Genomic DNA, 27709 nt, shown 5'->3' with positions numbered 1-27709 from the left:
TAACCAAATGAGTGATCCAGGTGCCAACAACTGCCCTCCTTAATGCCCATCACCCATTTAGCCCATCCCTCCACCCAACACCCCTCCGCCAACTCTCAGTTTGTTCTATGGTTTGTCTCCCTGTTTTTATCTTGTTTTGCTTTCCTTTCCCTATGTTCATCTGTTTTACTTCTTAAATTCCACGAGTGAAATCATTTATTTGTCTCTGACTTATTTTGCTTAGCATAATACACTCTAGTTTCACCCACATTGTTACAAATGGCAAGATTTCATTCTTTTTGATCGCTGAGTAATATTTCACACACTACATCTTCTTTATCCATTCGTCAGTTGATGGACTTTTAGGCTCTTTTCATAATTGGGCTGTTATCAAAAGCGCTGCTATAACCATAGGTATTGCTGTGATGGTAACATTTGATCAAAGACTTGAAAGAACAGCCAACAGTAAGGCCAGAGTGACTGGAGCTGAGTGAGAAAGCTGTAGCAAAGTAGGAGATGAGGTCAGAATTAATGAGGGCCAGAAAGACAGGCTTGAGGACCACTCTAAGAATCTGGTGGCAATTGTGAGAGTAATTAGGGCATATTCTGGGTACTCTGAAGGTAGAAGCAGTATAGTTTCTTCATGGATTGGATGTGGGGTGAGGGTAGGGGTAAAAAGGTGAGAGAGAGAGAGGAGTCGTGGATGATGTTAAGGTTTTTGAACTGAGAAACAGAGGGGTGGAGCTGGCATCAACTCAGATGAGGAAGGCTACAGACAAAACAGGTCTCTGGCAGAAGAGGAGTTCAAGTCTTGGACAGTCCTATCTAGCTGAGGCCTTCTTGCTTCCTCCACCCAATTTCTAAATGTCAGCATTCCTCAAGATTCAGTTTTCTATCCTCTTTTCCCTTCCTAGGTGATCTCATCTACTCCTACAGCATTAAGTACCAACTACATACATAACCTCCAAATTTAAATCTCCAGTGTAGCTAGACTTTTCACTTGAATTACAGACAATTTACTGGACATATCTCTACCTGGATATTCTAAAGGCATCTTAAACTCAACATGTTCCGGAACTTCTCTTCATTTCCAATCACCCTGCCCTGACCCAATCACTATTGTCTCCAGCCTGTATTATTACAACAGTCTAATTGGGCCCCTCACTCTACTTCTGTCCCAAGGGACCTTTTGAAAACAATCATCATCGGAGCACCTGGGTGGTTCAGTTGGTTGACTTCAGCTCAGGTCATGATCTCATGGTTTGTGGTTTCGAGCCCTGCACCGGGCTCTGGGCTGACAGCTCAGAGCCTAGAGCCTGGAGCCTGGAGCCTGGAGCCTGGAGCCTGGAGCCTGGAGCCTGGAGCCTGGAGCCTGGAGCCCGGTTCAGGTTCTGTCTGTCTTTCTCCCTCTCCCTCTGTGCCCCTTCCCCACTTGTGCTCTCTCTCTCTCCCAAAAATAAACTTAAAAAACAAAATAAAATCATCATTAGTAAGTTACTTAAATTTACCTAAATTATTTAAATATGTACCAATATTACATTATCATTATATCATCAGTGATACTTTAGAATAGTTCACTGGCTATCGCTTCTCAGCCTTTTGGCTAAGATCAAGTGTAGAATAGTTCACTGGCTAAATGTACTACATTTAAATTCTTGATTACTTCTGTTCCTGAAATATAATAAAAGTTTGAGTAATTGGGGAAAAAAAAAAAGCTCACTGGCTTCCCACTGATGCTCACAGAATAAAATTTAATCACTGTGCTGTGTCCTGCAAGGCCTGTTGCATGAAAACTGGCTCTTACCTACTTCTCTTAAGTACATTTCACACCACTCTATGCTTTCTGAGCTATGATCCAGCTTTTTTTCTGTTTCAAGTGTGCCAACATTACTTCAGGGACTTGGTACATGCTGCCCTTCTGCTTGGACTGCTCCTCCCTTGTTCTCTGCATTTCTCACTACGCACGGTAGCCGTCACTCACTATTCATTCCTCCTAGTGTCTATTCTGTTCAAATATCACCACCTTAAGGAGGCCATCCCTGACCATCCTATCTAAAGGAGTCCATTCTACCCACCAGTGTTACTTTCTATCTTAACATTCTTTATTTGGTCTCCCCCTTTTCTCTAGTAGAACGCAACCTGCGGAGAAATGGAGATTTTTTTTTTTTCTTGGTTGTTCATGGCAATAACCTCTGACACTTACTAAAATCTGGATTTACCATTTACTCATCTTCTGGACTCTTAAGTTCCATAAAAGGCAGGAGCCATGTCTTTTAGTTTATTATTACTTTCCCAGTGTCCTTCACACTGTGTGGCACACAGCAATTTGTTGATATTTGCTGAATTACTATGAGAAAAGGAGCCTAAGAAGTAAAATTAAGAATAGATGGCACTGCAGAACCCAAGAGGGAAAATTTTAAGGAGGAAAAGGCCAAATATCTTGCCACTATGTTCTGACTTTCGTCTTCCTTATCTCTGCCTGAGCGTTGTTGATCTTACTGTCCTCTCCAAGTAAGCCATCCACAGTTGCCCCAATTAATAGTTCTGCTTTCCCAGCCATTCAGCACCCACCTGGAGGAAATGCTTTTATAAAAGAATTTTTTTTTTTAAACTTTATTTATTTATTTATTTTTTTTAATGTTTATTCATTTTAGAGACAGAGAGAGACAGAGCATGAATGGGGGAAGGTCAGAGAGAGAGGGAGACACAGAATCCGAAACAGGCTCCAGGCTCCGAGCTGTCAGCACAGAGCTCGATGCGGGGCTCGAACTCACGGACCGTGAGATCACGACCTGAGCCGAAGTTGGTCGCGAGATCACGACCTGAGCCGAAGTTGGTCGCCCACCCGACTGAGCCACCCAGGCGCCCCTTTTATAAAAGAATTCTTAAACTGGAGAGTAGGAGAAAAGGAATCAGAACAAAGAAAAATTAGTCAAAGTATCTCTTCTTAGGGAACGCTACTTGATGTGCCCACTTTTAGAAGGAGGATCACTATTTCTTCAATGGTAATCAGCACATCTGAAGTAATCAAAATGGTAATTCACAGGCTAACTTCTCAAAAAAGAAACAGCTTTAGTTGAACATGTAATTATTACAAGATATTGTGTCAATTATGAAGGTATCTATCCCAAAGGACTGGTGATCTAGCTGAAGTCAAGTAGTAGCCTTCTATTAAAATATCATTTGGGAATTGAAGAAGGTTGCTTAAAACCAGTTAAAGAGACTCAATACTGACATGTATGACTAAATACTAAAACTGAAGTTTTAGCTGGGGAAGAAACAGGGGTGGAATGGGTCAAGTTATTATACCTACACAGTTACCAACAGTCCAAGACACAGATGACTGTTCAGTAACTTTGTATTAACATGATTCTCTAGCCATTAGGATGACTAAAACCTGTCAGGAGGCTGACAGCAGATATAGGCACTTTTTACAAGTCACGTTGTAATGACCATACTATGTGAGTAGAGATCATGTTGCTATCCTAAAAGAGTAGATGAGGACTCTCAGCTTTTGAATGCCTGAAGCCACTTCCTTGGCATGGAGGGGGGGGGGTTAGAGGGGGGTCAGTAGGTAGCTATTTCAAATTCTAAGCATTTTATTGTTGGGAGTTTGGCAAAACCTTTAGATTTAAGATGCTTCCCGAACTCTGAGGGCTAATCCTTGATGAAATCTTCATTCATATGGTCTCAAAAACAGTTCAAAGTCTTCTGTTAAGTACTCAGTTCTTTAAAAACAAACAAAAAAAGCATTTCAGGATATATAGGATATATTTTGATAATGCTCTCACTGGCCAGGTAAAACCTGAGAAGGTATATCCTTAGAGTTAGTGCCAATCTCTAAATCCCAAGGATCTCATTGGCAGTCATGGCTGCTCAGGATACACTGGATACAATGCAGTCTATTTGATAATTATGGGACAGCACTCATCTTCAAACACTGCTCTAAATTTGAGAACACTGATGAAATCAGGGGTGCCTGGGTGGCTGAATTGGTTAAGCGTCCAATTCTTGATTTTGGCTCAGGTCATGATCTCACGGTTCATGAGTTCCAACCTTGTGTCAGGCTCTGTGCTGGATTGGGATTCTCTCCCTACTCCCTCCCTCTCAAAACAAATAAACATTAAAAAAAGAAAGAAAGAAAGAACTGATGAAATCATACTTGAGCTTGAATTCACTAAAAAGCACTGACAGTGAAACAAAGCAGACTTATTTGTAAAGTGAATTTACTGATCAATAAACTGTGTCACTTAATGGTAGGTATTGTATCCTGTTCATTTCTGTTCACTGGCCAAAGCCAGTATCTGGCATAAAACAGGACTTAATAAACATCTGTTTAGTGCAATGTTTAATATTTTGTTGGAACAGTAAGCAAATGACCCTCACAGAGAGTATGGAGTTGATGATTTGTGGCTATTAAGAAATCTATTCAGTTTCTTTCTTGTCAAATTTCACCACTATCTAGGTGCTATCAGTCTCGGAACTATTGCCAACTCTTGTCAGAGCAGTATTCTTAATACTACTGTATTGTTAACAGTATCTTATTTTGCTCCCATACTAAAATATGCTTTCAGTGAATGGCTTCCAAAGTTTTTGGAATGGTTTTCCACAGTATTGTGGAAGTCACAATAGAAATCAATTTGGATGCTTAGGAATATTCACCAAAAGCCACCATCTCTCCTTCCTTTTACAGTCCGAAGGTGGGATGGGCCATCGATATAACCAGTCCAATACAAAATGATAATGGTGTCCCTGTGTCCTGCTAGTCTAAAGGTAGGCTGGTCTCTTGTAGGACTTTGCCAAAAGGAAAAGCTCAAAAACAGAAAATGTCAACAAGGCCATGAAACTGAGAAGGCTCTTGTGGTCTGAGAGTTGGGAATGTATAATCAAGCGGCCTTCAGCTTTGACTTATATAGCCAGGACTCTCACCAAATTTTTCTGAGGAATATCATTTTAAACCTCTCATTTACTATTAACTTTACTAACATCCGGAAACATATTTTCCACATATATTTTAGAATGAAGAATACAGAGAAAAACGCTTTGCCTAGCTCAACTTAGGACAGATATACTACCTCTCTGGTCAGACTAGGAGAAACTTGGAAAAGAATGCCATAGCCTTTGGGTTGATCAAATCCTGATAATCTGAATGGGGAAGTACTGAAACAAGTACTCCAAACTATTGTTATTGAAGTCAATCTCTAAGTCTAGCAAGATCTGAAGAAAGAAGTACAGCTCAAGTCTTGAGAATATACTGGGAGATCTGGTAAGTCAAGAAAGGATTCTAAAGTGGTTTTTTTTGTTTGTTTTATTTTTGGGGGGGGGGGGAGAGGGGGAGAGAGAGAGAGAGAGAGAGAGAGAGAGAGAGAGAGAGAGAGAATGAATGAATGAATGAATATCTTAAGCTGGACTTGATTCCACAACTCTGGGATCATGACCTGAGCCAAAAATCAAAGTTGGATGTTTAACTGACTGAGCCAACCAGGTGCCCCAAAGATTCTAAATTCTTTTTAAAAAATGTTTATTTATTAATTTCAAGAGAGAGAATCCCAAACAGGCTCCACACTGCCATCAAGGAACTTGATGTGGGGCTTGATTGCATGAACTGTGAGATCGTGACTTGAGCCAAAATCAAGAGTTGCACACAACCAACTGAGCCACCCAGGGGTTCCCTGAATTCTTATATAGACTGGTCTTTATTTCAGATTCGGGTTTTTTACTGATATAGGATTTAATCATCTCCCACAGCAAAAACCAATGCTGGAAACAATCTATAATTCTAGTCCTAGAGGCGCCTGGGTGGCTCAGTCGGTTTGAGCATCCGACTTTAGCTCAGGTCATGATCTCACAGTTCATGAGTTCGAGCCCCACATTAGGCCCTGCTCAGAGCCTGGAGCCTGCTTCAGATTCTGTGTCTCCCTCTCTCTCTGCCCCTCCCCTGCTCACACTCACTCTCTCTCTGTCTCTCAAAAATAAAAAACTTAAAAAAAATTCTAGTCCTAGGTAAGGAATATGGGTATATCTTGTGTATCTCCCATAATTATGGTATTGGCCTACAGCCAAGAATAGGAAATGCTATTGAAATGTTTTTGGAGGTCTTCAACAGCACCGTTTTGGGAAAGGATATGAATGGCAATCACAAAAGCTATTATATCTTTGGTAGCTGAGCTGTTAAAACCTTCAATTGGGGGTAAACATTCCACTTTCTTATACCAATCCAGATTCTGACCTGTTGGTCCAGTTGCCCACCTGTATGCAGGAATCCTTCCCACATTTCTGAAAGATGCCAATCCAACCACTGTTTGGACACTTGCAGCCAATTCCACAGTTAAACAGATTGTTAAAGTCAGTCTGACTCCTTGTAACCTTTCACCTACTGGCCCCGGTTTTGATTGCCCAAGCCACTTAAGTCATATCCAATATCCATTTCACTCTTCTACTTGTCTTCTACATATGTGAAGACAGTAACATTCTGTCTAACACTGTCTAACCTTAGTCTTCTTTCATCCCTAAAGTAACTCTAGTTTTTGTATCTGTTGCTTTTATAATAATTTCCAGATGCTCTAATTCCACTACCCTCCTCTGAATAAAAAACCAAACTGAACCAAAAAAATAAAACAAACAACCCTTTGCAATTCACTCCATTGAATATAAGAACTGAAACTGAGTCTGACTAGTCCAATGTAGATGGCTGAGTAGCACACAACTGCAGAACAAGTGATACCTTGTTTAGCTAGAACTCCACAATGCAAGCTCTTTTCAACTTGTCATTCTCCAATAACATACAACTATGTACCTCATCTCTTCCCACCATTTCTATACCTGAATTCTTTAAACCTAATAAATGATTTTACATATTTCTCTACTGAATGATACCTCTCCACACACCCCAAAGACCGAAGTCATGGAATTCTATCCCCACCCCCAACCCCATCCTAAGATTCTACAGCACGCTATGTACTTCTTTGGCTGTGACAGACAACAACATGGCTTTTTCCTAAAGTTTCTGTCCCTCTTCTTCATCTTTCAGAAATAAATTCAGAGAACCAATCTCCTTTACTGAAAACTGCTGTTTTCTAGGGGATTACACTGTCAAGAATTTCAGGTGTTATTGCTTTTAGCAAAATTAGAGCTGCAGTCTCCCTACCATCAACTTGCCGCTACAAGTTTTGTGATGCATTACAAAAAAATCATTCATATCCTGTGTGTGTGGTGGGGGACTGAAGAGGAAACAATTTTTCTCATAAGAAATGGCTTCTTAAAGAGTATTTATCTAGAGGAAATGCAATCTAGTTTAATAATAAAAAGCACCTAATAGGAAAAAAGTTCCTATTTATGTTATTTTTCATTAACAGAAGAACTTAACTCCTTTGGGTTTAGCAATTTATTCTTTATAGCTAAGTATTTTAGACCCTTAACCGACTGAGCCATACCAAATTTTTCTAAACTGTTCTTCTATCATGATTCATTTCCTTGGTCTGCAGAGATCTCTCATTCCTATTCCCTGGACATCAAAACAGAAAGACAAAAACATGTCCCCTTCCCCCTTTAATTGGCTTAAAAGTATATATATATTTTTTTCTGGGCTCCTGGATAGTTCAGTTGATTAAGCTACACATAATTCCAGCTCATGATCTCAGCTCAGGTCCTGATCTTAGGGTTGTGAGTTCAAGCCCCTCATTGGGCTCTGTGTTGGGCACGAAGCCTACTGAAAACAAAACAAAACAAAACATTTTTCCCCTTTGTACCTTACTCTATAATGTACAAACACAAGAAACTACTTGGTCAGGCAGTTACATAGTCCCCACACCTACAATGAGCTTCCAACGGCGTGTTTACATGCATATCAACATGACTGACAGCTATCTACAAGAGATTATTAAATGTATTTTCCATATGTAAGAGTAAATGCAGCTAAATGCATTTATTTAAAAATTAAAACAGGTTCTGGGGTGTCTGGGCAGCTCAATTAAGTGTCCAACTCTTTTTTTTTTTCAACGTTTTTTATTTATTTTTGGGACAGAGAGACACAGAGCATGAACGGGGGAGGGGCAGAGAGAGAGGGAGACACAGAAATGGAAACAGGCTCCAGGCTCTGAGCCATCAGCCCAGAGCCTGACGCGGGGCTCGAACTCACGGACCGCGAGATCGTGACCTGGCTGAAGTCGGACGCTTAACCGACTGCGCCACCCAGGCGCCCCAAGTGTCCAACTCTTAATGTTCGGCACAGGTCACAGTCTCACGGTTGATGGGATCTAGCACGAAGCCTGCTTGAGATTCTCTCTGTCCCTACCCTGTTTACGCTCTTTCTCTCTCTCTCTCTCAAAATAAATATAAACTTAAAAACAAAAAACATATTTTCTCATTAATAACTCAGATTGAATTTACAAAACTAATTTTTAAATAAGTTTCTCATATGCCTGGGTTTAAATGCAGGGCTTTTATTTTTAATGCTCTGATTTAATGTACACCATTCACAATTTTTATTTTATTATTCTCCCTTTGTACCTTAAATTCTTAGTCATATGACCTGTACCAGATAATTTGGGTAAATAGTGAGATAGATTGGTTCCTAAAACAAGTTTTTTTACTTCAGTCTGAGTCACATGAAATCTATGTAAAAAAGTACTTCGAAATGTTGGGACAGAACCGAGGGTGGGATTGTGGGGGAGGAACAAGGTCAATAAGAAAAGCTAATCCCATAATCTCTAAATACTACTATTTTCAGACATGAACTCATTAATACATCAGATTCTTGAAAGGTAGCAACTAAGATCTTGCTTGGTTATTTTTATCCCACAGATCAAGTGAACAGAATCTAAGTAACACTACCCTTTGGATTACTTATCAGTTGGTTATGAGTTTGCCAAATCAGTTGCTTAAATGTTGACTACATGGCCAAATGAGACAACCCAAATTAGCTGAGAAAAGACTAAAATTTTAGGCAAAATGGCAAACAGGCGAGATCTGACTTCAGTGGCTTTCCCCCTTTCCTTTCTGCTGCCCACAGGCTGTTTCTAGTTCTCCCACCATACCTTCCTCTTAAAAAGGCTCCCCAATAGGAACCCAACAAAGTTGTACCTGATATAGAAAGCATTACCTCTTAGTAGTATTTAGATTTTAAAACAGGGCAAGTTAAAGCAAACAAATCAAGTAAAAGCAATTATCTGTGAACAAGGAAATTTTTCTTACACTCTTTCTCGCTCATCATGCCTACTCCAAAAGAAGGGAATGCTTTAAAACTCATCCTTCTGCTTTTTTCAAAATTGTTTTAAACAACCATGTAATACAAAATAAAAAAAAAACAACAAGATTATCCTAAGTATGAGAACCCACACCCATTTTCAATCATGCATGGCTCACTTGAGGATATATAACCTCTCCTCGAAGCGAAAAGTTTAAATGCTTTATGGAAATAAACTGAGTGTCTCATTTCTAGTTCTTTTAAATTCTTCAATTAAACCTAGTACACTTATAAAGCCAACCTAGTAAATAATTAAGTAAAAGTAATTCAAACAATCTAAACTCAGAATGAGGCGAGATTAGTCCCAACTTCAGTTCTAGATGCAAGTTCAAGTTCCTGTACCATCTTTTCCCTCATCCTACCACTGTCCACCCCAACTTGTGAGTGTTAATGTAGCAGCCACTACCCACCCGCACCCAGCCCAAGTCAGATCTCAGGTTTCCCAAACTTGACTATTTCCAGTTCTAGCCTCTCCAGAAACTTGCTAATGATTGACGACCCTGATAAACCCATTAACACTAACGTGTCAACGGCTAATTAAGCTACTCCTCCTGAATTACATCGTCACATTTTACAAAGGAAGAGCTGTAGTGGAACTTGCAAGAACGACAGATTTTGGAAGATCACTGGCCTTTCAAATCACAAAGTCTACTAGGTCCCCTACTCTTTCTTGTGTCTGGAAGTCTTTGAGAGTAGCAAGACCGGAAGTTGGTACAGGTATTGTTGATACAAAACAAAGCAAAAAAAAAAAAAAAAAAAAAAAAAATTCCAGGGAGTGGGACACGCTCGCCCCCTAGCCCCAAGTCCTCGCCTCGGTCCCCAATCGGCGAGAGCGAGACGACCAGCACCCGAGTCCTACGAGGAAAAGCAGAGGACCACCGTGCCTGCTTTCAGGCCTGAGAGCCCGGGTGCGCAGGTGGGGCGAGGCGAGGAGGCACTGGTCCCTGTTACCTGCGGCGAAGTGGAGCGGGGTGGATTTCCTGCCCGCCGTGTCGCGGCTGTTCACCTTCTCGGGGGTCACTAGCCTCTTGACTCGCTCCACGTCCCCGTTGCGGCACGCCTCGAACAGCTCGCGGGCAGCCGGCTCCACAGCCTCGGCCGCCGCGCCCGCGCAGGCCGCGCCCCCGCCGGCGCAGCGGCGGCCCGACATGATCCTGGCCGCCGCCGCCGCCGCCAGCAGCAGCGCCAGCAACGGCAGCAGGAGCCCCGGCCCTGCGAGCAAGAGGGCGAGGCCCCCGGAGGAGACGCGCTCAGGGCCCGGGCCGCTGGGCTCCCTACTGTCACCGGGGTCGGCGCAGTCCCATGGCCACGCTGCCGCGCGCCCCTCGCTTGGCCCCGCGACCCCCGGGTGCCCCGCGGCGGCGGCAGAGGCAGCACGAACCCGCCGTTCGAGCCCCGAAGCGACGCGGCGGCGGAAGCTGGCAAGGCCCCTCCTGCCAGCTCCGCTGAGCCCTGGAAGGGCACGTGACGTGGTGCCGCGCTTGCGCAGTGGTCCGCGACCGGCCCGGCAGGTTTCTGCGAGCCGGGCGGCGCGGAGGGGTTTGTGGGAAATGCGAGGCGAGGACCTTTGGCGGCGAGAGGAGAAGGGGCTTCGTCCCACCGCCATCTTTGCAGTGGGTTTTGCTGAAGTCGAATGATTGTTTCTTGCCTTTTTTTTTTTTTTTTTTTTAAGGCATGGTTTTCCTGAGCTGAATTTCCTTATTGTTGTACACTGAAAAGAGCGCTTGAAAGGTTTTCCCCGATCTTGCATATTTTTTTTAGAATTCTTAGTCTCCACTTTTCAGTTTCCACAATCCCTTTCTCCTGGGGGTGGGGTGAGGGCGGGGGATTTCTTTTCTGTTTACTGTCTCTTCCCTTCCCCTGCAACTGCTGTTTTGTTGCTTCTTGTAAGTCACTTCTCGAAAACGAATGAGTTGCTTTCCACTTCATGGGAAGTTTGGATGAGCTGCCCCAAGTTCATTTAAAGGAAATTAGGAGAGCGATGAAAGTTTGTTCCTATTCTAAATTATTGAGAGGGATGGCTCTGATTAATTACTCTTGCTATCGTTATTAGCTCAGAACTAACGGGCCCATACATATATCGATATTGTACTGATTTGAATGAGGTGTGGATACACTGGGTATACGGATGGCTGACAAAGTTTAATGATTTGCGATGTATATGTGGACCACAGAAGCAAGAAAACCACAGAGATAATTGTCACGGTTAAGGTAGTGATCTAGCCAGGCGCCTGGGTGGCTTAGTCGGTTGAGCCTCTAAGTTTGGGTCATGATCCCAGGGTCGTGGGATGGAGCCCTGCCTGGGGCGGGGTGGGGGCGGGGAGGGGGGGGGGGTCTTTGCTCTTTGCTGATAGCACAGAGCCTGCTTGGGATTCTCTCTCCCTCTCTCTTTCAAAACTAAGAGGAAGAAAATGGTAGTGATCTAGCTATTTATCATTCCCTACTCCCTGCCCTGGCCTCTGGGAACTTTTGAAAGTTAAGATATGCTTACATGAAATGATACATGTTGACCTTTGGCATGCTGACAGGCATTTTCCCCCTGTGGTCTTTAACTTCTTAACCTGTTTTTCAGGAAATTCAGTTTCTATTGGGTTGATTCACTACTGTGCAAGAAGACAGAGAATATGCACTTTTAGGAAGGAACCTTTTAATACATATGTAAGTTATATAATTACATATAAATATATTTAGTATAAATTTAAATTATGTTGCATATTAATAAAATGAATATCCATGAATACATAAGACCTATGACACCAATACTATTGCATCTTTTTTTCCCCGTTTCATTCACCTGCCAAATGTATTCCTAATTTTATTATTCCCTATTTACTGGGAATTCCCTATTTACTGATTTGTTCTTATTAATCCCTTCCCATGTGTGTATCTCTCAACAACATATTGTTCAGTTTTACTCGTTTGGAAGCTTTATAAAAACGTCAGTCTTGGGGCACCTGGGTGGCTAGGCCGAATTCGAGACTCTTGATCTCGGCTCAGGTCATCATCTCACTGTTTGTGGCCCCACATCAGGCTCTGCACTGATGGCTCCGAGCCTGCTTGGGATTCGATCTCTCCTTCTCTCTGCCCCTCCCTTGCTTGTGCTCTCTTTCTCAAAATAAATAAACTTTAAAAAATTAAAAAAACAAAAATAAAAAAATGTCAGTCTTTGTGGTGTTTTTTTCACTTAAGGATACGTATGTAAGTCGCATGCATGCGTTTTCATTGCTTTATAGATTTGCCTTGTAGGAACACACCACAAATTTACAATTTTATGGGCCACTAGGTTTGCTTCCGATTTTTGTTACTATGAACATTCTTATACATTCTCTTGGTATGCGTGTGCAAGAATTAATGAGAGGTTTTCAAACTTTTTCACCATTACTCATAGTGTAAGAAATGCAATTAGTGTCTTCCACCAGTAAACATACATATATAAAACAAAAGTTTCACAAAATAATAAAACAACATTTACTTCTCCAGGGCTAATTGTGACTCTTAGTAAATGGATTACAGAACTCACAAATGAGTGTGGACTCAAGGTTTAAAAAGCACTGCAGGAACCAACTACCTAGGACTGGAATTACTGAATCTTAGGGAAAATGAATTCACTTTACAAGGTAATGCCAAATTGTCCTTCAAAAGAGATTGTTAATAATTTACATGCCCCCCAGCAGCATGTTTTTTAAAAGTCTCTGTCTCATCAATTCTTAGTATTGTCAGATTAACTTTTCCAATACATATAGTGGATGTAAATGGTATCTCAAAAAGGTCTTAGCATTTTTAAAAACCGAATGATCATTAGGAAAATGCAAATCAAAACCACAGTGGGATACTACTGCACATCCATCAGGATGACTACTATCAAAAAGCCAGAAAATAATAAGGGCTGGTAAGGATGCAGAGAAATTTTATAAGTCTTGTGCGCTGTTGGTGGGACTATAAAGTGGTGCACCTACTGGGGAAAGCAGTATGATGTTTCCTCAAAAAATTTAAAATCACACTACCATATGATCCAGTAATGCCTCTTGCATATATACAGAAGAATTGAAAGCAGGCTCTCTAAGAGATATTTGCACACCCATGTTCACAGCAGCATTATTCACAATAGCCAGGAGGTAGAAACAACTTACGTGTTCACAGCAGATGAATGGATAAACAAAATGTGGTATATATGTACCATAGAATATTATTCCATCTTTTAAATTTTTTTATTTTTATTTTTTTAAGTTTATTTATTTTTGAGACAGAGAGAGACAGAGCATGAACGGGGGAGGGTCAGAGAGAGAGGGAGACACAGTATCGGAAGCAGGCTCCAGGCTCTGAGCCATCAGCCCAGAGCCCGAGGCGGGGCTCAAACTCACAGACCGTGACCTGAGCCGAAGTCGGACGCTCAACCGACTGAGCCACCCAGGCGCCCCTGTTCCATCTTTTAAAAAAGAAGGAATTCCTGTCATATGTTGTAACATGGATGAAGCTTGAGGACAAGTGAAATAAGCTGGTAACAAAAAGGATAAACACTGTATGATCCCATTTATATAAAGTGGACTAGTTTGTTAGGGTTGCTGTAAGGTATTTTTTCTATACCTTAGAAAAAATAAGTAGAAAATATAATTTTAAAGTCTATTGTGGACAATTTCAAACATGCACAAAAATAAGGAGAATAGTATAATGAACTCCCACGTATCTATTACCCAGCTTCAACACTTGTCACTATTTTGCCATTCTTCTTTTAGCTCTTCCTCATTTGTAAAATAAACTATTTAAAATGATTTTTATTAACTTTTAAACAAATGAAACATCATGTCACTTTACCAGTAAATATTCAAATATAAGTTTGTAATACACAAAGGTCTTACTTTCTTTTACCATAATGAATACCATTTAAACATATTAACCTAACCAAATTCACATCAATACCTTAGTATCATCTAATATTCAGCCTGTATTAAAATCTCTCAAAGTGCTTTAAAAAAATTTTTTTACAGTAGTTTGATAAGCCATATTTTTTAAAAAAAGTTGCTACTTATGATAGCAATAAAACTAGAATGTGCAAGACCTGTATGAAGGAAACGATAAAACTTTATTGAAATTCACTAAAGAAGACCTAAATAAATGGAGAGATATGCCATGGCCAAGGATGGGAGGACTCAATATGATTAACATAGCAATCCTTCCCAGATTGATCCATAAATTCAATGCAAGTCTCATCAAAATCCCAATGGGGTTTTCAAGGAACTCGAGATGGATCCTGAAACGTATATGGGAGACCAAATCTAAAAAAAAAAAACCAAAACAAAAAAAACAAAGAAGAGTTAGGTGTGAGGTTTGCCCTACCTGATATCAAAATTTATTACCAAGTTGTACTAAGCTAGTATTGGAGGATGTGTTACGATGTAGTGGCGGAGGAATATCTAAATCGATCAATGGAATGAAATATAGTCCAGAAATAGACTCATGAATACATGGAGGCTTGATGTGGCCCTGCAGCTCTCATCTGAAAGGTGGGAGTTCTTAATGAATGGTGACAGGACAATGCAAATATACTTAACGCTTCTGTACTGTACACATAAAAATGATTAAGATGATGTAAAAATGCAAATAAAGTTGTGTATCTCTTCATATGTTTACAGTCTATTTGTATTTACTCTTCATTAAATGCTTACTTACATCTTTAGCCCATTTTTCTGTTGGGTTGTTTGCCTTCTACTACTGAGCTCTGGGAATTCTTTATACATTCTGGATACTAATCCTTTGTCAGTGTTGAAACTACCTCCTCCCAGTTTGTGGTTTGCTTGTTTACTTTCCCAAAGAAAAGACGTCTCAATTTTAATATAGTTGAATTATGAATATTTTCATCTACTTTGTGTCCCTGTGTGTGTTTATTTAAGAAAATTTCCCTTATCCTAGGATGGAAAACACATCCTTTATTTTCTCCTACAAGTGAAAATTTTTGCCTTTTACATGTAAGTGTCCTTAATCCTTCTGGACTTGATTTTGGAGTACGGTATGAGATAGGTATTCAATATCCTTTATTTTTTTTCAGAGAGAGAGCAAATGGATTGTTGATATTTAGATTTAATGCTGCCATGCATTAAGGTTTGGGGGGGATTTGGAGATAGGGTAAAATGTATTTTGCACATGGGATGGATGTGAGTCTGGGAGAGCCCGAGGGCAGACTATACATACTGAGTTGAATAGTATCTCCTCTAAAATCATGTGCAATTTGAATCTCAGTATGTGACCTTATTTGGAAATAGAGCCTTTGCTGATGTAATTAAGTTGAGGTCATACTGGATTAAGATGGGCCCCAACTACAACCACTAGAGCCCTTACAAGAAAGATAAGGACACATAGACACAGACACATAGGGGAAAATTCATGTGAGGATTGCTGGCAATCGCCAGTAGCTAGAAGAAGCATGGGAGGTTCTTCCATAGAGTGTTTCAGAGAAAGCATGGACCTGCTGAGACCTTGATTTCAAACTTCTAGCTTCCAGGATTATGAGACAATACATTTCTGTCATTATGAGCCACCTAGTTTGTGGTACTTCGTTACAACAGTCCTGGGAAATTAATACACAGAGCCACTGATCGCTGTAAGAAATGCTTGTCAGACACAGGTATGTATAGGATTGACAGCTCACAAGATAATGGTAGACTGGGCAGGTAGGTTGGTCAAATGAACGAGTGGTGAGGGAACTCTTTAGGCTTACTAAGTGACCTCTGCTCAAGTGTGATGTTGCAGGAGCTTGGGAAGGAGACAGCCACTGCAAAATGATTTAGCGAGGAAGTTTTGGCTTGGTATTTAACTTGCTACCTAATGGGAACTGATTATATGTGCATCTACTTTTCATTTGTGTATTCCTTTGAATTCCTCTGATTAAATAGGGATGGTATTTTGACTTTTCAATGTCTACGTATTTTCAGTTATTTTATGTTCGCCAGAGACAAAAAATCCGGCACATTTTGTTATTGCTAAAGCCGATAGAAATACATCCTCATCATATTTTGTAAAAACAAAACCAAAAACAAAGCACACACAAAAAACTTCTGTATTTTTTCTTTTCCCGGAATGTTTGTTGCTGAAAGTTTGAAAAATGGAGGTCAGCAAAAGAGAAAAATACATCAACAAAGGTTAACACACATGTACTTATGTTAATGTTTGTGTCACAACTTGAGTTCTTTGGGAAGCTGATTCTGAGACAGATTGGCGTGCAAGACATTTATTAGTCAGCGGTCTTTATTGGGGAGGTGAATGAAACAGGATTGGGTAGAGGGAGAAAGTTGAACTGAGATGCAGTCCCAATCAACCAACCTGATGACAAAGTCTGCATCTGGAATGGCCCTTCAAAACTATCCCAAGTCTGGGCAAGGGGAACAGATACTTATACCTCCTGCACTGATCAGTTACTGGATATGAGCTACCTTTGGAAGGAGGTATGATCTTGGGCCATTTTTCTTCAGGCAAAACAATGCCCAAAGAAAGCTGAGAGCTGAGGGCTGCCTTCCTGCAGCACTTCCAGTGGCTGAGGGAAGAAGTCCTCCATTTCTGGAGAGGGGTCTCAGTGGCAAATGCAGCATTTACCACATACAGCTACAGACCATTGAGTTAATCATAGAACACAGTTCATGGCTGCTATGGACTGAATGGGTCTCCACCAAAACTCGTATGTCGAAGCCCTGATCCCCAGTGTAAAGGTTTTTGGATGTGGAGACTTTGGGAGGTAATTAGGCCATGAGTCCTCACAATGGGATTAGTGCCCTCAGAAGAAACACAAGAGAGTTGATCTCTCCGCCATGTGAAGATCCAGCAAGAAGGCGGCCATCTGCAAACCAAAAAGAGGGCTTTCACTGGACGTGAATTTGCTGGCCTCAGCATCCAGAGCTGTGAGAAATACTTCTTATTTTGCATATTTATTTTTCTCATTCGTTTCTGGACAAAATAGTCCAATGATAAGTTCTATAAATTTAAATGTATATTTTGTCATAGGACACACTAATTACAGTTGGGATTTAGAGACCATCATATACCTGATTTAAGAAAAACGATTGGGGTGCCTAGGTGGTTCAGTGGGTTAAGCATCTGACTTTTGATCTTGCCTCAGGTCATGATCTCAGGGTTAGTGAGTTAGAGCTCTGTGCTGACAGCTCGGACCCTGCTTGGGATTCTCTTTCTCTCTCTGCCCCTACCCTGCTTCTGCTCATGCATGCACTCAATCTCTCTCTCTCTCTCTCTGTCAATAATAATTAAAAAAAGATAAATTCTCTTATTCAGCGGTTTAGCTTCCTGACTGATAATCAATAGCTTTAATGGAGGGGGAGCTCTAAAACTCTGTGCTTAGAACTTCTACTTTTATTTAGTATGATAGAGTAACTTATGGCACAATAATGCATCCCTTAAGAATAACTAGAGAGGTTGAATTAAAAAAAAATCTTGGGGAAGACTGCGTGGCTCAGTCGGTTGAGCATCTGACTTCGGCTCAGGTCACGATCTTGCGGGTTGTGAGTTCAAGCCCCACGTCAGGCTCTGTGCTGCTGACAGCTCAGGGCCTGGAGCCCACTCTGGATTCTGTGTCTCCCTCTCTCTCTCTGCCCCTCCCCCACTCATGCTCTGTCTCTCCCTGTCAAAAATAAATAAACATTTAAAAAAATTTAAAAAAAAATCTTGAGTCTAGGGATGCTGCTAAGGCAACTTAGAACTTGAGAGGTCAAAATTTTGATCAGGGGAAAACCATGGAGAGCTGAACTAACATCCTGCAGTTGTGTTTTTTCCACGGGGAATTTCACAATTATGGATTCAAGGAATGTGGCTGAAAACCCATAAAATTCTTGGGGAAAGGGCCGCTGCTGGAAGGCAGAGAAACCATCAGAGCTTTTGGTGATCCTGTGGAGCTAAAGAGACTGAAGCCTGGCCGGGCAGAAAACTGATCCCCATTGGTTAGTTTTTTTCCAAGCTATTTTGATGAATTCTGAACCTGCAAAGTATAGGAGGCAAGAAGCTGGGCAGAGGCTTTCTGAAAAGCAGAGTGGAGATTGTGGCCATCTCAGGCTACTAAAGTATCAAGGATTAGAGTTCGAGACAGGTCTGTAGAGTTCCAACCTACAGTCTGGGCAGTTCCCTGAGGTTCCGCCTCCATGACCTGTGGGAATGATGAAGGGGTAGAAAAAGCCTTTAGGAAAACTGCAGCCCGATACTGAGTCATTTCATTCCTGAGTAGATTAAGGTGATCAGCCCTAACTCTGCCTGCCTAGCAGAGTAAATGGAGAACATTCCTTGGAGATTCCCTCATCATCCAGAGCTTCTGTAAATTTTCAAACAATATCTGACTGTCAATCAAGAGGTATCAAGCATACCAAGGAACAGTACAAAATGACCAAAAACACAAGAGAAAGCTCAGACAGGTGATTCAGATTTATAGATATCAGCCAAATTTTAAGCATAACTTTGATGAATAGATATAAGAAAATAGAGAAAAAGGAGAAGATGGATTAAGAAAAAGAGAATCTCAGCAGACACAGATGGGACATAGTGAACAGGTCTGACATATAGGTAAATTGAAGATCCAGCAGACTAAGAGAAAAAGGGAAAGCAGGGGCGCCTGGGTGGCTCAGTGGGCTAAGCGGCCGACTTCGGCTCAGGTCATGATTTCACAGCTCGTGAGTTTGAGCCCCACGTCGGGCTCTGTGCTGACAGCTCGGAACCTGGAGCCTGCTTCAGATTCTGTGTCTCCCTCTCTCTCTGCCCTCCCTTGCTTGTGCTCTGTCTCTCTCTGTCTCTCAAAAATGAATAAATGTAAAAAAAAATTTTTTTTTTAATATGTAGAATTAATATACAATAACAATAACACAAAAGGCAGGAAATGGTAAATGGGGTTAAAGTGTTCTAAAGTCCTGGATGTGAGGGTGATCTGGCTGCGACATCTGTCACCCCATTGATTGCCAGGGTTGATTCGGCTGATCTGGCTGGCAAGGCGGGTGTCCCCTTCCTCCCTCACCGCTCCATGTGCATCCCTCCTGAAGCTGTGCGCTCGGTCCAAGAGGATGACCTTCCCTGATAGAGGAGGACATTCTTCGGTCAAGGGTATAGGAGTAGGTGCACTCCCCTGCTAGAACCTCCAAACAAGCTTTCAAGGTCCATTTGTAGGAGAACGTAGGGTAGTCAAGCTTCCAAGATTCCAGACACATCCAAATGAGGCACTGCACGTGGCAGTCTGCCTTTCTTTAAAAAAAAAAAAAACAAAAACAAAAACTCTAAAGTCCTAACATTGCCAGGGAAGTACTAAAAGTAATAAGTAATTTAAGGCTGTGTAGTGGCTTAAATTGTGTTCTTCCAAAAAGATACAGGGAAATTTGTAGCTTTAAGTTATTTTGAAAGAGAGAATGAGAGAGTGCAAGCTGGGGAGAGAGGCAGAAAGAGGGAGGGGGAGAGAGAGAGAAAGAGAGAGAGAGAGAGAGAGAGAGAATTCCAAGCAGGCTCCACACCGCCTACAAGCAGCCAGATGTGGGATGTGGGGCTCGAACCTATGAACCATGAGATCATGACCTGAGCAGAGACCCAGAGTTGGACGCTGAACCAACTGAGCCACACAGGTGCCCCAGAAATCCATAGCTGGAAATGAAAGACTGAAAATGAAGAAAGACTGAAAATGAAGTATTTAAATATTCATCTTGAGAATTTAGAAAAACAACAGCAAGATACACCTATAAAAGTAGGAGGAAGTAATTAAAGATGTGAACAGAAATTAATTCAATAGAGAGCAAATGCATAGTAGAGAAAAATGACAGGCACAAAAGGTGGGTCTTTGAAAAGACTAGTAAATTTGAGAGACCTCTAGCAAAGTAAGTCAGGGAAAAAAGATAGAGAAAGCACAAAATTCCAATATCAGTAATAAAAAGAGGCCATTGCTATAGATTATATAGGCATTAAAATATAATAAGATGATACACACAGCACAGAGTGTATAGTCAGTCCCATATCAACTAAATACGTTGATTCTGAAATTAAAAACTTTCTCATGAAGAAGTTTTCAGTCCCACATGGCCTTATGGGTAAATCCTTTCAAATATTTCAGGAAGAAATGACATTAATTTTATACAACTCCTCCAGAGAAAAGAAAAAGATGAAACACTTCCAATTCATTTTAAACATAACCTCTGGTACCAAAGCTTGAAAAGGACATTAAGAAATGAAATGAAAATTGGCCTATAAGGCCAATCCCTTCTAAGAAGAGATATGCAGGGGCGTCTGGGTGGCTCAGTCGGTTAAGCGGGTGACTCTTGAATTTAGGTCAGATCACGGCATCATGGTGGTGGGACTGAGCTCCGAGTCGAACCCTGTACTGGGTGTGGAACCTGCTTAAGATTCTTTCTCTCCCTCTCCCTCTGCCCTTCCCCTGCTGGTGCACACATTTGCATGCTTTCTTCCTCTCTCTCTCAAAAAAAGAAGAGATATGCAGAAATTCTAAACAAAATATGAGTACATTCAATCGATCAATGTGTACATAGGATGATGTATAATGACCAAACTGACTTTTGTTGAGGTTGGTTTGACATTTGAAAATTACCAGTGTATGGGGCGCCTGGGTGGCGCAGTCGGTTAAGCGTCTGACTTCAGCCAGGTCACGATCTCGCAGTCTGTGAGTTCGAGCCCCGCGTCAGGCTCTGGGCTGATGGCTCGGAGCCTGGAGCCTGTTTCCGATTTTGTGTCTCCTTCTCTCTCTCTGCCCCTCCCCCGTTCATGCTATGTCTCTCTCTGTCCCAAAAATAAATAAAAAACGTTGAAAAAAAAATTAAAAAAAAAAAAAGAAAATTACCAGTGTAACTCACCATATTAACAGAAAAAAGAAGAAACTCATGATCATCTCAGTAGATGCAGAAGAAACATTTGATCACGCAAAAACCATTCGTGATAATTTTTTTAATGTTTATTTATTTTTGAGAGAGAGAGAGAGAGAGACAGAGTATGAGCAGGGGAGGGGCAGAGAGAGAGAGAGGGAGAGGGAGAGAGAGACAGAATCCTAAGCAATCTCCAGGCTCTGAGCTGTCAGCACAGTTTGAGCTGGGCTCAAACTCACGAGTGTGAGATCATGACCTGAGCTGAAGTTGGACGCTTAACCGACTGAGCCACCCAGGTGCAATAAAACCATTCATGATAAAAACTCTTAGCAAATTTAGAGTAGAAGGAATTTCTTTTATCTGACAAGGAATATCTGCAAAAAACCTATGGGAAATATAATATTCAAGAGTGAATTATTTACAAACCCTCCCTTGAGATGGGCAGTGAGACACGGTTACCTTTTTTTTTTTAAAGGTTTATTTTTGAGAGAGAGAGAGCGAACAAGCAAGCGGGGGAGGGGCAGAGAGAGAAGGAGACACAGAATCCGAAGCAGGCTCCAGGCTCTGAACTGAGCTGTCAGCACAGAGCCCCACACGAGTGGGGTTCGAACCCGCGAATGGTGAGATCATGTCCTGAGCTGAAGTTGGACGCTTAACCAGCTGAGCCACCCAGGCGCCCCGACAAGGTTACCTTTTATTACCACTGCTACTCAGTACTATACTAGAGGTCCCAGGCAGTCCAAAAAAGGAAAAGGAAGAAGGGAACACATTAATCTCAGATATCATGATTGTATATGTAGAACATCCAAAAGTGTTCATGAATTATTAAAACTAAATTTAAGCAAGGTTGTAGGATACATGTAGGATACATGATCGAAATGTAAAAATCAACTTGTATTTTTATCTACCAGTCGCAAACAGTAGCAAATGAAATTTAAAAAGATGAAATCTCCAATTGCATCAAAAACATCACATACCTGGCAATAAATATAATAAAAGTTGGGCAAGACCATCACACCAAAGAACTACAAATCATTATTGAGAGAAACTAAAGACGATCAAATTAACAGAAGTCAGAGGAGGTGAAAGAGGAGTCACAGGAAGTTGGAACAACTGCAGGCCCCACGCGGTTCCCAGGTCAACAAGGGGAGCCGTGAGGTAAGAGAGAGAAGGGACAACGTGTACCAGCTAGAACAGTGCCTGCTGCGGAGTTCTAAACATGAAAATCATGGCTGCTGCGTCGCTTCTGCCCTCCAAATCTCAGGGTGGGGGGGCAGGGGGAGGGAAGAAAAGTAGGGGCACCTGGGTGGTGCAGTCGGTTGAGCGTTCAACTTCAGCTCAGGTCATGATCCCACAGTTCATGAGTTCGAGCCCCTCGTCAGGCTCTGTGCTGACAGCTCAGAGCCTGGAACCTACTTCGGATTCTGTCTCTCTCGCTCTCTCTCTCTCTGCCCTTCCCCTGCTCGTACTCTCTCTCTCTCTCTTTCTCAAATAAACATTAAAAAAATTTTTTTAAAGAATTATTTCTACTAATCAAATAACAAGTCATTAAATACTAATATGTAACAAAGCATTTAAAGGGAAGAAACAATCTCATTGATAACCAGAGGAGAAACTGTGTAGCACATGATAAATTCTACTCAGTAGATTATATTTTAACTTAAAAATACTATCACTTGGAGAAAAGATATAAAACAAATGCCAACTATAAATAGCAATAGCCAATTGCTTCTCCCAAATGTCGTGCACAATTTTTAGAACCAACAAGTACTTTAAAAATTAAAAAAAATATTTAATTTAATTTACTTATTCTTTTAATGTTTTTATTTATTTTCGAGAGAGAGAGACAGAGCATGAGCTGGGGGGGGGGGGGGGGTGGGGAGAGGCAGAGAGAGAGGGAGACACAGGATTCGAAGCAGGTTCCAGGCTCTGAGCTGTCAGCACAGAGCCTCATATGGGGCTCAAACTCACAAACCATGAGATCATGACCTGAACTGAAGTCGTACACCCAACCAACTGAGCCATCCAGGAGCCCCTAAAAAAAAAAATTAATGTTTATTCATTTATTTTGAGAGAGAGAGAGAGAGAGAGAGAGAGAGAGAGAGAGAATCCCAAGCTTGCTCCATGCTGTCAGCACAGAATCAGATGTGGGGCTCAATCCCACAAACTGTGAAATCATGTCCTGATCTGAAATCAAGAGTCAGATGCTTAACCGACTGAGCCACTCAGGTGCCCAACAGGTATTTTTTGATCTGAGACTATGAACGACAATTACAAGAGATAATTTTTTAGATATGTCTTTCAGTCTTTCTTCTGGGAGAAAGTCCTTATTTCTTCAAGAATATTTTCAGGTGCTGTTTAAGGCAACAAACCAGAGAATGGTAAAGAAGTCCCAAAGGTCTAATGCACAGTAACAGTGACCAGAAACACCAATATTGTTTTACCATCATCAAACTTGCTATGAGACTAGAACTTAACTATCCCAATTAAATGACAAACACGTAACATGATAGAGGTGCTAATTATCACTAGTCATATTGCAGCATATGAATGTAACAGATTAACATGCTGACGCCTTAAATTGACACAGTTATAGGTCAAATATGTTTCAACCCAAAAAAGAAAATAACAAAGAAAAATTTCAACTTGAAACACGATTTCTCTTCTGTTTTTTTTCAAGACTTAGTTATTATTTTTTTATTTTATTTTTTTAATGTTTATTTATTTTTGAGACAGAGAGAGACAGAGCATGAACAAGGGAGGGTCAGAGAGAGAGGGAGACACAGAATCTGAAGCAGGCTCCAGGCTCTGAGCAGTCAGCACAGAGCCCGACGCGGGGCCCGAACTCACGGACTGTGAGATCATGACCTGAGCCGAAGTCGGCCGCTTAACCGACTGAGCCACCCAGGCGCCCCTCTTCTGTTTTTAAAAAGCACATTATATTTGCATTTATTGGCTTTTTCCACAGTGGGGGCTAAAAAAATGGAATCACAGACAGAAGGTTTGTATGAGTAAGTATACTCACCTCTCTGAAAGGCAGGCTTTGCAACTTGTAAATTGCCACCAGCTGGCATAGCTCTTACAGTTCTTGGTAAAGACCGCCATCTAGTGGAAACAGTTCTGCTGAGTTTTAAAGACCCGTTAAATAGGATGAATATGAACCTTCAGCCCAACTGCAATCCATAATGTTGGTTCAAGGTATAGAAAAAAAAAAGTATTCAGTTTTCAGCCACTTCCTTGTTTTACGTGCAGGTCTGGAAGTGAAGTGGGAGGCAGGCTGTGGGGTAGGGAGAGAAACTGGTGCTTTGCACTAATACATACGAAAGAGAGAACAGGTGCTTTGCATTTGTGATGTAGGAACTTCAGTTAGCTAGTGGCCATCAACTCAGAGATCTAGGATAATAAGCATTCCTTTAAGTTGAGGGTTTAAACAACCAGAGCAATATGTCAACTATACTAAAAAAACCACAGAAAAAAAGAATACTAAATAAGAAAAAAAACCCCAAAAACAAAAAACAAAGCCAGGGGTGCCTGGGTGGCTCAGTTGGTTAAGTGTCAGATTTCAGCTCAGGTCATGATTTCACAGGTTGGTGAGTTTGAGACCCGCATGGGGCTCTGTGCTGACAGCTCAGAGCTTGGAGCCTGCTTTGGATTCTCTGTCTCCCTTTCTCTCTGCCCCTCCCCCGGCTCGCGTTCTTTCTCTCTCTCTCTCAAAAAATGACTTAAAAGGAAAAATTAAAAAATCTTTAAAAATCAAACAAAACAAACCAAAAGGCATTGTACTATGCCAAATATACCCAAAGTCTCCAATGCTGAGAAAGAATGGGGTAAATCAGACTCTGAATTAGGGGTGAGAAGATCTGTGTTCGGTCTGCTTCTCGTGTGTCTAATCTATATGACTCTGCTCATTTTACTTACCTAAACTACAGTTTTCTTATTTATAAAAATAGTATGGCATAGTGATAATATCTACTTCCATGACTCCTAAGTAGGAAGAGAATGACTCTGCCTCTGGTTCCTGCCTGAAACCTTGGATGCTAGCTGTAGATCAGTGGTGTGCAGGAACAGAGTAAAACACTCTCTCATCATAACTTATTATAAGTCTGTGTTTCTCTTTTTGGGGGGAGAGGAAGGGAAGAGAGAGAATCTTTAGCAGGCTGGGAGCCTGACGTGGGGCTCGATCTCATGACCGTGAGATCTGTGACCCGAGCCATAATTGAGGGTCAAATGCTTAACCGACTGAGCCCCGCCCCGGGCACCTCTCTCTAACTTTTAATGTCCATGGCCAACTTAATGGAGTTTTAGAGCATATACAATGAGTCAATTTTAAGTTTACAATCTATTAGCATTTTAAAAAGTAAAGCATATTAAAATTAATAATCTCTGACAGGTTTGATCATGGCTGACCTGAACTGCAGTTCGGGTTTTATGTAGCTGTTTTCTTACTCTTTGTTTTCTTCTAAGTTAGAACATGCTAATTCACAATTACAAGTCATCAGAAGTGGGAACAAATGTTTGCAGACTTTGTCAGATAGTTTTGGATTTTTGGACTGAATACAGATCCAAAACTGTGGGGAGATCCAAAAGTGTGGGGAGATTTTTCTCTGAACAGCACATTTGGTTCTCAGTCAGATGCTAATGTTTCAAGTGTTTCAAACATTTGAATATCTAATAACACTCTTTGGTTGTGTGTGGCTCTAAGAAATATTTCTTGATGGGGCGCCTGGGTGGCTCAGTCAGTTAAGCGTCCGACTTGGGCTCAGGTCATGATCTCCCAGTTTGTGAGTTCGAGCCCCATGTCAGGCTCTGTGCTCACAGCTCAGAGCCTAGAGCCTGCTTTGGATTCTGTGTCTCCCTCTCTCTGCCCCTGCTCTGCTCGTGCTCTGCCTCCCCACCCCTCTCTCTCTCTCTCTCAAAAAAAAAAAAAAAAATTAAAAAAAGAGAGAAATATTTCTTGATGTTCTCTTGTAGCATCTGGTTGCAGTTTTAAGATCTGCCCATTAATATACCATAGGTTTCTTTCTTTGAAGAATAAAGAGAATTAAGGGCTGGCAGAGTGCAATTCTTGACTATTGAATCATTTTCACTGCAATTCAGTTTTCTTATGAATTCTTAGCATGTTAACTTCAGCATTATGACCATCATGATATTTTTAACCTTAAAATAAGAAGTTCTGGCTATTCAAGATACTAGGCATATTTCTGAGATGCGCAGCTTAAGGAAGCCATTTGAAATCTTAAAAAGGGTCTTTACAAGCATGATGAGAATCTAGAACAATATTTTATTCTCAGCATTTTAAACACTGTGTGATCAAATGGCTACTTTGACATGAAAAAACAATTTTACTCTTAAAATTTCCTCTCATCACAAACATGAAATATTAGCTGCACCTTGGGGCGCCTGGGTGGCTCAGTCGGGTAAGCATCCAACTCTCCGTTTTGGCTCAGGTCGTGATTTCACGGTTCGTGGGTTCAAGCCCCACGTTGGGCTCTGTGCTGACAGTGCAGGGCCTGCTTAGGATTCTCTTTCCCTCTCTCTCTGTCCCTCCCCTGCTCATGCTCTCTCTCTCTCTCTCAAAATAAATAAACAAAAAAATATTAGCTGCACCTTGATGATTGTCACACTTGTCACCATTTCCTCTACACTGAGTAAAGACCCGGAGGCAGGAGTACATAGCTGGCTGGGCTCTGTGGCTGGCCATGGCAGCCTGTGGATCAGCTCTGGGCTGCCGCGTCTTTGATTTGCACAGAAGCACATCCCCTGCTCTAACGTATAGCTGCTACTCCGTCACTACCAGATCCGTTATCCATTTTCCGTTTCACACCACAGACTCACAAAATATTTGTTAACCACGGTCTCATTCCGTGTAGCATGCATTTGCTGTGATAAACACATGAAGCCATCAAGGGCCTCTCCATTATCTAATATATACCTAATATATAATATCTATCTATTATCTATCTATCATCATAATGTATAGAACCATGTAATATCATGTGTACAATGTTAAAGGTGATTCATAATTTCAGTGATTTTGAACAACTGTAAATTTTTTTTTTTTTTTGAGAAAGAGAGGGCACAAGTGAACGAGGGGCAGAGAGAGAGGGAGAGAGAGAGAATCCCACAAGGGGCAGAGAAAGAGAGAGAGAGAGAGACAGAGAGAGAGAGAGAAGCGGGGCTTGTGCTCACCTGAAGTGGGGCTCAAGCTCACAAACCATGAGATCACAAACTACGCTGAAGTCAGGCATTTGACCGACTGAGCCACCCAGGCGTCCCGGTTTTGGGCAACTACAGAGTGAGATATCTTCTGGCATGGATACGTGATAGTAATGGCCTTCCACAACTGTGTTCCAGATATTCAGACTCCAGTAGTCTTATCTGACAAAGAAATTTTGCCAGTAGGTTGTTATGCTTTATTCTAAGAGAAAAACACCACTTTTACTGATCGTGGTTCTTGTCACAAAGTTCCTATCAACTGTATAACTTACACCTGTTTTTACTACAAGGCCTGCAACTTGGAGCAAGGCCTCTGTAATGTCAGCCTCTTTTTCGCCTTTAGCAACCAAAATTCCTCATTTTAGGACAATTTAAGCATTATCTTACGCACATTGGGCTTACTGAAAAGACCTGGGTGCTTTAATCAGAAACAACC

At 41.4% G+C, this 27709-nt stretch overlaps 1 protein-coding gene and 1 non-coding gene across 3 annotated transcripts in view; one reads left to right on the top strand and one right to left on the bottom strand.

The window, feature by feature from the left end:
• TNKS2 (tankyrase 2) overlaps positions 1-10619 on the bottom strand; it is a 72568-nt gene extending 61949 nt beyond the window's left edge. For both annotated transcript variants that reach the window (XM_042907432.1, XM_042907433.1), the window contains exon 1: positions 10175-10619. In XM_042907432.1, the coding sequence (XP_042763366.1) occupies positions 10175-10373 (199 nt within the window). In that variant the 5' untranslated portion in view covers positions 10374-10619. The remainder of the gene's footprint in view (positions 1-10174) is intronic.
• Positions 1563-1757, top strand: LOC122202942. The gene has a single exon (XR_006194986.1). It is a non-coding gene; the product is annotated as a U2 spliceosomal RNA (small nuclear RNA).
• Positions 10620-27709: the final 17090 nt, after the last annotated feature.

This window comes from Panthera leo, chromosome D2 (assembly GCF_018350215.1).
Source record: "Panthera leo isolate Ple1 chromosome D2, P.leo_Ple1_pat1.1, whole genome shotgun sequence".
Lineage (NCBI taxonomy): Eukaryota > Metazoa > Chordata > Mammalia > Carnivora > Felidae > Panthera > Panthera leo.
This window is presented reverse-complemented; position numbering and strand designations above follow the sequence as displayed.